Here is a 12,085-nt window from a genome sequence, read left to right on the forward strand (position 1 = left end):
TTCTCCCCCAGGGCCCTCCTGGACCCCCTGGACCCATTGGTCCTGTGGGGCAGCCTGGAGCAGCGGTGAGTGACTGATGCCTGGCCCACTCTCACCAGAGGCCCCAGCAGTCCCCAGTCTGCCCTCAGTTCCCTTCTTCCCCTGGGGTTGGGGATGGGAATAGGGGGCTCGGGGCTGGTACCCAGCTCTATGTGACCATCTCTGTGCCCTTGTCCCTGCTCCTCAGGGAGCAGATGGGGAGCCTGGAGCTCGGGGACCCCAAGGACACTTTGGAGCCAAAGGTGATGAAGGAACAAGAGGATTCAATGGGCCCCCAGGACCCATTGGTCTGCAGGTGAATTGAAGAGTGGAGATAGGGGCTGAGAATTGGGGTCAGGATGGAGCTGATGTCTGTCCCAGACCCCTGCTAGCCCCGTTCTGATGAGGACTGGGGAGGTGGGGGCAGGGGACTGGTGGGGCAAGCATGTGGGATCTGAGGGAGGGAACTGGGGGATCTAGGGCAGGTTGATCAGCTAGGTCTGTGCCGTGTACACCTGCACAGGGTTTGCCAGGCCCCTCAGGAGAGAAGGGAGAAACAGGAGATGTGGGCCCTATGGTGAGTGTGATTTCACTGATTATGCATGACTCCTACTGACCCAAGACCCACCTACTAGTCACCCCCACCCATCCAGCCCCATCCTAGCTGCCACTGGCCCCCTGATCCCTGGCCTGGCTGTTGCTCCTCCTCCTCTTTGCCTAGGATCTCTGCCTTGCGCAACCCTCCATAATTCATGTGCATCCATCACTGTTTCTCTCATTTCCCTCCCCAATCTCTGGTGTATCTGTTTCTCCCCAGGGACCACCTGGCCCCCCCGGACCTCGAGGCCCAGCTGGACCAAATGGAGCTGATGTGAGTCCTCTTGGCCTCTTGTCCCTTCAAATTAATGTTGCCAGTCCTCTGCCTCCCTTGCCCCAGACAATAAACTCTAGTCTTATTTCGGGTACCACAAGAAGCCACTGGCCCCTGGGCCTCCCACTGTCTCACTGCTGTGACCTCAGGGCTCTGCCTCTAGAATGGCACTACTTCCCTAAGCTGTGATCCTTATTTCTGTTCCTCTTTCAGGGTCCACAAGGTCCCCCAGGAGGTGTTGGGAACCTGGGTCCCCCTGGAGAGAAGGTACCTAGGAAGGGGGTGAATGGCCTGCTCTTGGGGAGGATGGAGGTTGGACTTCCTCCAATTTTGGTTGGCAGTCAAAAGAGAATGAGGTGTGAGGAATGTCAAGATTTTTTGGGGGATAAGGAGGAATTTTGACCCCAATCTCCTTGCAGGGGGAGCCAGGAGAGTCAGGATCTCCTGGGGTCCAGGGTGAACCAGGTGTCAAGGTGAGTGATAGCTCTGAGGCACCTCTCCCCAATTCCTTTCACCCCCCACCTCAACCTCACCCCCACTTTTCCTGTGACCTCCTGGAGCTAGAATTCCTCTACAGCCCAGGAGTCTTTGCCCCAGCCATTCTCTATGGGGCTTGGTCCCTGGGTGTAAGTGAGCCTTGCCACCCCTTCCTTGAAGGGAGGAGGAGCCAGAGGACCCCTGTATGGGGTTGTCTTTCTCTGTGCATCCCACCATCACTGAGGGGATTTGGGGGTGGATGAAGGTGTCTTAGAAGCAGGGGCTGCATCCTTGATCTTCGAGATCCCCTTGGGACCATCTGTACCCTCCACTCATCCTCCAGGGTCCACGTGGGGAGCGTGGAGAGAAAGGAGAGTCGGGGCAGCCAGGAGAGGCAGGACCGCCAGGGCCTAAAGGCCCCACCGGTGATGATGGCCCCAAAGGGAATCCTGTGAGTTTGTGGGGAGGGGCCGAGAGGAGCTCTTGTGAATGGAAGACCTGGGAATGTGGGTATGAGGATCTTAGAGCCCAAGAATAGGGGATACCTGGGAGGAAGGCTCTGGGTATGGGGTCTCCTGGGAGGGGTGTATGGGGTCTACTGTCCAGAGAGAGAGAACATGAGAGGCGCCCTCTAGTTAAAATGCATTAGAAGGCACGTAGTGCACGACGGGGAAGAGGTGAAGGGGACTCTTTCTAAGGTGGTGCAAGGACACTACTGTCTGTAGAGAGGGAGAGTGTTACATGCACCCAAGGGGTTCTGTGTTGGCTCTGTGTGTGCTTAGGGAGCTGTGAGCCTGACCTTTGTCCTCCTTCTTGGTTAGGGCCCTGTTGGTTTTCCTGGTGACCCTGGACCTCCTGGAGAAGGTGGCCCTCGGGTGAGTCTTACCCAGGGTGGGCTTCTGTGTGGCTGATGAACTTGGCTGTTGGAAGCTGGCAGGGCAGGTAGAGGGATGGGAGGATCAGCAGTCTTGGGGTGACACCAGCCAGACTGGGACCCCTCTCTGACCTTGCTTCATCCCGACAGGGCCAGGATGGTGTGAAAGGTGACCGTGGAGAGGATGGCGAGCCAGGGCAGCCTGTGAGTGACCAGTGACCTATGACCCCTCTCTTTACCCCTGAGCCCAAGCATTTAGACTCATTTCCCCTCTTCTTTGCCCCACTCTTGAGAGGCCCCTTGGCTGGAGGCTAAACACTCACCCACCCCTATTCCTCTCTCCCTAGGGATCTCCCGGTCCCACTGGGGAGAATGGGCCCCCTGGACCGCTTGGGAAGCGGGTAAGTGAGCTAGAAACCTGGGATCTTGAGGGTCAGTCCTTGGGCAGGGTGGACAGAAGATGAGGCAATGGCTGGTGGGATGGGCAGGGAGATGCCTGGGTAGGGTGCACATTTGCTTGAGCACATGTGTTTATAAGTGTGCTGTGTATTTTGGGGTATGCTCATTCCTGGGGTTTGGTATGTAAGTTCTTGCCAGGGGTGGTGGTGTGTACCAACCAATCACAATGGACACTGGAGGAAGGGGCTGGCTTTCTGGAGGGCCCCTGCTGGACCAGGGATTAACCTTATAGTTACTGGAGTAGGAGGTAGGGCAGTAGGTGGTATGTGGGCAAGTGGTTCTTCACCAGATGCTCAGAACTATTCAGTATTTTAACAAATGGTAAAGCTGTACGAGCTCTTACTGTCTGTGAATTGTCCTCTGCATGGCTTCATCCACTCTTCCTTCCTGTCTCCACACGCAGGGTCCTGCTGGCACACCTGGTCCTGAGGGGCGACAAGGAGAGAAGGGAGCCAAGGTGAGGGAGAGTCTGCCCTGGATTCTGGAACATTTCCTCCATCCTCCTGCCCCTTTACTCCTGATTCTTCTGTCTCTGAATGCCTACCCCATGTCCACCTCCCCCAGGCTGAGCCCCTTGTGGGAGGACTGGGTTTTCTGTACCTGTTCTTGCTCCAGGGGCTCCTGGGGTTTGGCCTCTCCTCCCTGCCTCACCCTGTTTACCTTGGACTCCCTGCCCCCACCCACAACCCCCTCCTCTGCCTCATAGGAGACATTTCTTCTGTGTGTTTCAGGGGGATCCTGGTGCTGTGGGTGCCCCGGGAAAGACAGGCCCTGTGGGTCCTGCAGGCCCAGCAGGAAAACCTGGCCCTGATGGTCTGAGGGGGCTCCCGGGCTCAGTGGTAAGTCATGGTGTCGAGAGGCTGGGTTGGAAGAGGTGAAGGGCTATGGAAGGGGTAAAGTATGGGGACATTCCTCTTGACCTCTGTGCTCCCCTCAAATCTGCAGGGCCAGCAAGGTCGTCCTGGAGCCACAGGCCAGGCTGGGCCTCCAGGTCCCATGGTGAGTGACTATGGATTGGGGGGTGGGGTGGGTGAGGATGGGAGTGCTCTGGGGACATGGGCATCTAACTGAAGCCCTCGAGGAAGTCAGAAGTGGTTGGGGAACAGCTTGTTTGCACCTCTCCCTGGAAAGAATGACTTCCTTGTCTCATTACAGGGACCCCCAGGGCTTCCTGGCCTCCGGGGCGATGCTGGGGCCAAGGGAGAGAAGGTGAGTGACAGATGAACAAGTGGCCAGGTATCTTTCCTCTCACCTTTATCCCCCAAAACCTACGGGCACCTTGAGTGCCCACTGTTCTGTTTCAGGCCTCCAGTACCAAGTCTTTGGGGGTCCTTACTCATCGAGGGCTATTCACAGCCCCTGCTCTTTCCTCAGATCCTGCACTTGAGTATCTCTTGTCTTCTGGGCTCTGACCCCTGTGGTCTCCTCCCACATCCCTGTGTCTCCTCTGTGCTCCCCCCTGACCACCTGTCCCCTTCTTCAGGGTCACCCAGGTCTTATCGGACTGATTGGACCCCCTGGGGAACAGGGAGAGAAGGGTGATCGAGGACTTCCTGGCCCTCAGGGCTCTGCTGGACAGAAGGGAGAGACAGTGAGTCGAAGAGGGCTTGGTCCTAGAAGGTCTGGGTGAATGAGGGTACAGATAGTGTTGGGGGTAGGTGGGATCAGGGGTGGAGACTCAGTGGTAGGGTGAGGGAGGGGTAGGTGAAGATGACCCATTTGAAATAGGTCCTCCCTTTCCTAGGGTATCCCAGGAGCATCTGGCCCCATTGGTCCTGGAGGGCCCCCTGGCCTCCCCGTGAGTACTCCACCTTTCCTCTACTAACCCCCCTAAACCCCACTGCTCCCCGCTCTGTAATCTCCCAATGACTCCCATGGCAACTGTCAGCCTCACAAGCATAGGCCTCAGTTTCCCCCATATGTTCTTATACCTGCAGTGTTTCCTCCCCCATCTTGCCAGAGTCTCTCCAATGTCCCTGTGTCCCCTCATGCCTACTCCCCTGTGAATCCCTTTGTCCTTTGGACTCATGACCTTGCCTCTCCATTCCTCCTTGTCCCAACGCTCCCCTGTGGTGACCATCTCTTTCTTTCTTTTTTTTATTTCACAGGGACCTGCTGGCCCCAAGGGAGCCAAAGGAGCCACAGTGAGTGAACCCCAGCCAGCTCTGAGCTCTGCTTCTTCCCCCAAGCTGGACTTGTCACTATCTCTTTGGAGCAAACATACTCTCGTTCCCAGCCTGGATATTGATTTGGCGCTTCTGTGATCTTGATTGCATGCTTGACCTCATGACCCCTTCGTGACCTCATTTACTCCTTTGGCAGGGCCCAGCTGGACCCAAGGGAGAGAAGGGCGTCCAGGGCCCTCCAGGACACCCGGTGAGTTACAAGTCAGGGCCTGCTTCTCTGACTGTCCCTCTCTGTTCCAGTGTTTCTCTGCTTCACCCTCATACTGACCTCGTCTCTCATCCTCTCCATCTGTGCCTCCATCCAGGGTCCCCCGGGTGAAGTGATCCAGCCTCTACCCATCCAGATGCCCAAGAAGACTCGGCGCTCAGTGGATGGAAGCCGCCTGATGCAGGAAGATGAGGCCATGACGACTGGGGGTGCGCCGGGCAGTCCTGGGGGGCTAGAGGAGATCTTTGGCTCACTTGACTCCCTGCGGGAGGAGATAGAGCAGATGAGGCGGCCAACAGGGACCCAGGACAGTCCTGCTCGCACCTGCCAGGACCTGAAACTCTGCCACCCAGAGCTGCCTGATGGTCAGTGTCAGCCTCAGGGGACACAAAAATATTAACAACAGCATGGGCATGGACAAGCAAAATGGATGTTGGGAGAGTCTTGGGGAAGGTGTTGGGGTGGGAGTGGTGAGGGTAGAAGAGAGGGTGGAACAGCAGCTACTTACTAGCCACTTCATAAGTATTTCAGTATTTAGTAACTGATATGGTCCTCCCAGTGTGTACTAGCTCATTATCAGCCTGATATCTACAGGAATAGATAAACATACACGTGTATACATGTGTTTGCATTTAGACAGGCGTGTGCAAACCTGCAGCCACACATTTGTTGTACCAGCATGAGCGTATCGGTGCTCCTACAGCCTGGGGGTGTGCTGGAGTCAGGGCTGTCAGAGATGGGGCAGGGGTATAAGGTGATGAAAGAACCTGGAGTAGGGTGGGCTGTGTTATGGGGCTCTGGTGGGAGAGCAGTAGGACTGGGAAACTGAGAGCATTGTGGGAAGGGCTGCGGGGGTCAGTGGGAATGTGGGAGCGAAGAGCATCTTGGGTCTGAGCCCTCAGGGCCCTGACCCTCCCCTCTCCCTCACCCAACAGGAGAATACTGGGTTGACCCCAACCAGGGCTGTGCTCGGGACGCCTTCCTGGTTTTCTGCAACTTTACAGCAGGTGGGGAAACCTGTGTGATGCCACGGGATGATGTTACACAGGTAAGACCCGGCCCCTGACTACCTTCTCCCCTGCCCCATAGTGTACCCCTGTCGGGGTGTTAGTGGTTTCTGGGTTTATGTGACAAGTTCTCTGGCCCTTGAGCTTGCAGAGACCACTTATTGGCCCTTCTCCATTCCTGTGCCTTCTTCTTTTCCTTTTCACAGCCCTCCTATGCTCAATTTGTCTCCTTCCCTTGGCAACTCAAGACAAAAGTTTGCCTTTCATTGACCCTGTCTCCTGGCTCTCGTTCTGGCCCTCATATCTCCCCAGCCCTTTCCTCCCACCCATTCCCCACTCATGCCCCTGGCCCAGCTTCCTGCTTCAGTAGAGGCTCGGCGGGCTGCTCTTTTTGCCTCTGACCACAGCCCTCTCTCTTGCCAGTTCTCCTATGTGGACTCAGAAGGCTCCCCAGTAGGCGTGGTCCAGCTCACCTTCCTGCGGCTGCTCAGTGTCTCTGCCCACCAGGATGTGTCCTACCCGTGCTCTGGTGTGGCCCGGGAAGGCCCCCTGAGGCTCAGGGGGGCCAATGAAGACGAGCTGAGCCCAGATACAAGCCCCTATGTCAAGGAATTCAGAGATGGCTGTCAGGTGGGAAGCAGGAAGAGCCCGTTAGGGGTAGATCCCAGGCTCAGGCTGGAGGAAAACCCTTTGGGCAGGGTCACCAGGGAGAGCCAGAGTCCAGCTTCCTGGTGTCACATTTGTCTGAGGAAGCTCAGATGGGCGTGAATAGAGTGGGGAAGATGGAAATGGGGTTCACCTGTGTGCACATAGCATCGCTCCAAGTGAGCCATGCAGGCTTGTACACACATTTGCACAAGTTGTCCAGCAGAAGCACACAGGTGGCAACTCTCCATGGAGGCACAGGGGCAGAGATGCCCCAATTTGTATATACATCTCCAGAGTTGCCTGGATGGGGTCACATAGGTACACACACATGTGGAATCATGTTGGCTGTCATCATACAGGCACACCCACAGACACGTACACACATCCTTGTGCAGTCACACAGACTCATGTAACCCCCACAGACAGATAATCTCAAAGACAAAGACAAAGCCTCACAGACTGGCTCATGAGCACACCCGCACACATGCAAGCACACACACAGGCGCACACAGCCTTCCTAACTTTTCTGATCCTGACTCCTTGGAAGAAAATTTAGCGAGTCTGAACATGTGACACGGTTGGAGGAATAGCTTCTCGGGGTGCTCAGAGGAGAGACAAGCCTGGGCCTGAGGGTGGGGTTTCATGGGGCATGTGCACTTCCCCGCCTCACTTCCCCTTCTCCCCCCTCAAGACACAGCAAGGCCGGACGGTGCTGGAGGTGCGAACACCTGTGCTGGAGCAGCTGCCAGTGCTGGATGCCTCCTTCTCAGATCTGGAGAACCTCCCGAGGCGGGGAGGGGTGCTGCTGGGGCCCGTCTGCTTCATGGGCTAGCACTTTTTCTCTCTCTGACCCCGTCAGTCGAAACCAGGCCCACCTGGAATCCCACAGCATCAGCTCTGTGCTACTTCCCGAGAGGGCTCCTCACCATCAAGGGGGCCTTGGGCCAGGGCACCGAGAGCCCCTAGTCAGGGCCGGACCAGGGGAGGAGTGAAGCAGGTGCTAGGATACCCCATGGGAGGGGCGGTATCTGGGGCTCTTGGCCCTCCCACCTGGAGCCTGTGACCTGTTAGACAGCTGACACACCTATTTAAAACTCACCTCCCAATCACCCCAAACAAGAGGAAGAGAAAAGACACTGTATTTCGTATTTAAAAGTAATTATATTAATTATTTAAAGAGTGGAAAACCCAATAACAAAAAAGATAAAGAGAAATGCTAATAAAAAATCAGTGGACTTTGGCGGTAGGGCTCTCCAGGGATCACTGCCCCCTTGCCTCAGGGCTTTCCTCAGTGACTGCGTGGGGAATTTTCAGTCGAATCCTAACTCCCTCACACCCAACTTGTAGCACCCACTGTGAATGTTGGAATATATGGTCTCCTTTGCCTCAGGGCTCTGACTCTCTCTGCCCAGGTGGGGCTCTCCCATCTCTGCCTACCGGGTGTTTGGCTCCCTGACCCACATACCTGCTGTCTTTCACTTGGTCTGGGGCTTGCAGAAACTGCCTGTTCCTTGGGGACCAGGCCAATCCCTGGGGGAGAAACGGAATTGTGAAGGGTGTGTGCAGGGCCTGTATCTAGAGGACTGTTGAAATATCTTCCAGATTAGCTGGGAAGTCGCCTTGGCCCTGAGCCTCCTGAGTATCCTAATGCCATCTTGGCCACCCAGTCCTTCCCCTGAGTATCCCTTCACCTTCCTTGATCCTGCAATTGAAGGATTAATGTGGGGCATATGGATGGAATGGACTCCCAGGACCTCGTCTAGGTCTATGACCAGCATCCATTCTGACTGATAGTTAAAACATGTGATTGTCTCCTAGGGTGTGTGTGGTGCTTGTGTTGTTATTTCAATCCCTACCCATCCACCATCCAATGCTCCTTCTTCCTGGCTGAGCCAGAAATGGATGGTTTAATCCCTGTTCTTGGAGGGCCTGTCCAGCTGGGGTATCATAAAGCCTGGCTAACGTGGTCAGAATCACAAATGGATACCCCTAATTCTGCCTGCCGTTAGTGCTGGATTGGGAGAGGGTGTGCCTCAAACACAACCCCCTCCCCCAATCTTTAGGGACTTGAGGCCTGGAAGGAGCCTTAGATGGCCTGGTCTAAACTCTTCGCAAATGAGGAGACTGAGATTCACTTCAATAACAACGTTTTCCTGCACTTGTAGTGTTGGTCATCTCATCCTTCCCCCTCAGCCTTGTAATGTCCCGTCATAAAAAGCCAGGGGTGCGTAGGGGCCCCCATGCTGGACAAGTGTGTGTGTTAGCGCCTACGCAATTACAGGCTTTGCTGTTGCATCTAGATGCACAGCCCTCGCTCCGTGTCCTACTCTGTGCCGACCCCACTCCTTCCTTCCTCAGCGGCCCCTTTCACGGCTTATTCTTCATGCAGCTCTGTGTGGTCCAGTCTTGGGTCCCAGTCAGGCCCTGCTGTTCAGGGCGCACAACCGGGCATCCCTAGCTGGCCTCCCCGCCTTTCCTAGGCCTTCCCATCTTTACACAGCACTTCCTGGCCCCGCCTGTCCTGGCAGTAGATTAAATTTTATTCCAGGGCCTCATCCCAGTAGGGACACCCCTTTCCTTGCTGGACGCCTGGTTGCAGGGGCAGGAGGGCGTATGCACGTATGCGTATGTGTGTCTCAGCTTCGCGTCCGCAAAACCCTAGGGGGCAGGTTGGACAGAGGCTGCCTTGCACCCCAGACCCAGATTCCGGGGTAGATACTCCCCAGACACCCCCTTGCTTCCTCCTCCCGTGGATCCCCGACGGCACTGCCTTGTTAGTCTCCGTCCAAGGACAAAACTCCAATTTTTGAATCCTTGGAGTGTTGGATCTAATTCCTCTATCCAGGAAGCTCTCCTACGGGAGTCTGGAAGCCAAGACTCCGCAGGAAAACTGATCGCAGGTGAAAACCCCTTCTCTGCAAGCCCGCGCCTCGGGCTCGGCGTATCTCTCTGCCTCTGCTGCCCCCTGGTGCCAGCGCCAAGACCTCTGCCCGTTGAAAGGCCGGGGAAAGATTCCGGCCCCTAAGACATCTCGAAACCGCTGCCCCTCGTTCAACACTCCTACTCTGCCCCAATCCAGGAGGAGGCGGAGTGGAAGGGAAGGCCCCGATCTTGTCTATTTAGGGTCAGGTGATGGATGGGATTTCTGGGATCACCCACAACCTCCGTCTCCATCTTCAAACCCCGAGGGCTTCGGACAACCCACCTTCCTTCCCTTCCAGGCTGAAGAGATGATCAGACCTAAATAAACGCTCCCCACTCTCTTCGCCCGCACCCACTCGCAGCCAAGCCGGGCCAGAGTGGAGGTTTCTCAGCGCTCTCTCGGCAATTGGAGCCAAATCCACAGAGGTCGCCCAGGGAGCACAAAGGGGAGTGTCCCAGAAGGTCACTTTTGGTCAGATGCTCTGAGCTCAGAGAGCTTTTCTTCATGGAAACAATGCCATACAGTCACTCAAATAACATTTATACATGGTGGTTAGGTCCCCAGGCCAATCCACAAAAGCCTATTTAACTAGTATGCCAACCAACCCCACATAACACTTTTGTGAGTGATTCTGTGCGAAGTTGCTGCTGAGGATGCCAGGACCACAGCCCCCTCTCTGTAGCGGGACTTCTCCTGGGCCAGCTGAGGCCTGGCTCTAAGGAAAGATGGGAGAAATTTAAGAGCAAACATAGACAAACTATATTAATCAAGACAAAGTCAGTAAACAGGAAAAAGGACTTTTTATTAATAAAGTATAAGATTTTCAACAAGGCACAATCAGGGCCCACTTATCCATTAGATATCCACAGAGTTCCAGAGTTGGGGGTTTGGGGTGGGGCTGGGTGTTGTTAGTGCAGGTGCCTTGGCATTTGGACGTATGGATGCTGGCAGTGGCTCCAGTGGCTTGTGGGCAGTAGGGGCTTCTGGATGGGGCCCAGAAGAGATAAAAGAGAGGCAGAGACTTTGGGGAGTTACTTTGGGTTTGATTGGATCAGAACATAAACTCTTATAGGAAGGGCTGAGTTCTGAAACATCTTTTTTTCTTATTTTACTTTTTCAATTAGAGTTGACATTCAATATTATTTATATTAGTTTCAGTTATACAGCATAGTGATAGACATTTATATAATTTACAAAGTTGAAACATCTTGACTGCTTCTCAAAGGAGTTTAACTTGAACCCAATAAGGAAGAGGGAGTCCTTGATGGTGTTTGAAAAGGTAAGTAATATGATGGAGTCGTGTGCTAGCAAGGCTCCACCCAGGTTTGATGAGGGTGTGAAGAAACTGGAGGAAGGCACACAGCTAACAGGCTTGGGGGTTTAGGAAAGGAGGATTTGGAGTGGGGAGGACAGTGAGATTATAGTGGGAAGGCTGTGAGGGTGGGTCCTCTAGCCTGTCACACCCTTGGAGCTGCTTCTCAGACTTGGACTGATATTTTTGGCCTCTGCGACTTATAGTCAAAAAACAACTTGTAAAATTTGGAGCACTTAGATCACTGTACCTAAGAACACTACATATCCCAGAGGCCATGGGCTGCACATCCCTGTCCTCCCCTTGGCCATGTTGCATGCTGGCATTTGTAGTTTTTGAATGATCAGGGCAGGTGTGGGGTAGAGAAGAGAGGCAGTAGGTCAAAGCAAGGCTCTAACTGCTTCAGAAAGAAGTTCCTGTGTAATAGGGAGTGGTGACACAATTTTATGGTTGTGTAGTCCCTATTCCTGTAAGTTCGGTGTGGTCAGCAAGGGACTGTCAGGGGCACATCCTAGCTTCTTCCTGGCCAGCTGTGCAGTTCACAGAACATGATCATGTTTCCCCACTTAAATCTGTTGAAATGAGAAGTCACCCATGGGCTCTCTGTAAATGGCTTTCTGTTATCTTTTATTCTCATCTCCAGGGTAGTTTTGTGGGAACTGGCACTGCCAGCAGAGTGCCATCTTTATAGGGAAGATCTGTGCTGCTAGTCCTTGAATGAAGACCAAGAACATCTGTAGGGGCACTTCTTTTAGGGCTACTCCCAAATAGCCAAGATGGTAACATTAGCCTCAGTGAGAGTCAGTACGCCACACCACTTTCCCTCAGTTGGTGGGAGCATGGCAATCTATTTTGTTTACTTTGTTCTGCCCTCACTTTCTATTAATAACATTGTACTTTCAGGCTGAAGTCTTTTGATTCCCAAGAAATAGATGGGTGGTTTTCTAAAGTATAACAGGTAAAAGCCTGTTATACTATGGATATTGGATGTTGGATACTATGGCAGCTGGCGTAAAGGTCATGTTCCAGGTCTCGCTACTTCATCTATAAGGGCTTGGATTCTACAGTTAGGTCAAAGTATGTGGGTCATGGCTCTATATTC

General features: G+C 54.1%; 1 protein-coding gene across 3 annotated transcripts in view; it reads left to right on the forward strand.

The window, feature by feature from the left end:
• COL11A2 (collagen type XI alpha 2 chain) overlaps nucleotides 1-8,564 on the forward strand; it is a 29,150-nt gene extending 20,586 nt beyond the window's left edge. For all 3 annotated transcript variants that reach the window (XM_006907394.1, XM_006907395.1, XM_006907396.1), the window contains 22 exons: nucleotides 12-65; nucleotides 227-334; nucleotides 542-595; nucleotides 836-889; nucleotides 1,103-1,156; nucleotides 1,309-1,362; nucleotides 1,710-1,817; nucleotides 2,188-2,241; nucleotides 2,391-2,444; nucleotides 2,588-2,641; nucleotides 3,103-3,156; nucleotides 3,431-3,538; nucleotides 3,645-3,698; nucleotides 3,855-3,908; nucleotides 4,183-4,290; nucleotides 4,444-4,497; nucleotides 4,808-4,843; nucleotides 5,022-5,075; nucleotides 5,191-5,458; nucleotides 6,029-6,141; nucleotides 6,524-6,730; nucleotides 7,440-8,564. In XM_006907394.1, coding sequence (XP_006907456.1) covers nucleotides 12-65; nucleotides 227-334; nucleotides 542-595; nucleotides 836-889; nucleotides 1,103-1,156; nucleotides 1,309-1,362; nucleotides 1,710-1,817; nucleotides 2,188-2,241; nucleotides 2,391-2,444; nucleotides 2,588-2,641; nucleotides 3,103-3,156; nucleotides 3,431-3,538; nucleotides 3,645-3,698; nucleotides 3,855-3,908; nucleotides 4,183-4,290; nucleotides 4,444-4,497; nucleotides 4,808-4,843; nucleotides 5,022-5,075; nucleotides 5,191-5,458; nucleotides 6,029-6,141; nucleotides 6,524-6,730; nucleotides 7,440-7,580 — 1,899 coding nt within the window. In that variant the 3' untranslated portion in view covers nucleotides 7,581-8,564. The remainder of the gene's footprint in view (nucleotides 1-11; nucleotides 66-226; nucleotides 335-541; nucleotides 596-835; nucleotides 890-1,102; nucleotides 1,157-1,308; nucleotides 1,363-1,709; nucleotides 1,818-2,187; nucleotides 2,242-2,390; nucleotides 2,445-2,587; nucleotides 2,642-3,102; nucleotides 3,157-3,430; nucleotides 3,539-3,644; nucleotides 3,699-3,854; nucleotides 3,909-4,182; nucleotides 4,291-4,443; nucleotides 4,498-4,807; nucleotides 4,844-5,021; nucleotides 5,076-5,190; nucleotides 5,459-6,028; nucleotides 6,142-6,523; nucleotides 6,731-7,439) is intronic.
• Nucleotides 8,565-12,085: the final 3,521 nt, after the last annotated feature.

Source organism: Pteropus alecto, unplaced genomic scaffold (assembly GCF_000325575.1).
Source record: "Pteropus alecto unplaced genomic scaffold, ASM32557v1 scaffold202, whole genome shotgun sequence".
Taxonomy (NCBI): Eukaryota; Metazoa; Chordata; class Mammalia; order Chiroptera; family Pteropodidae; genus Pteropus; species Pteropus alecto.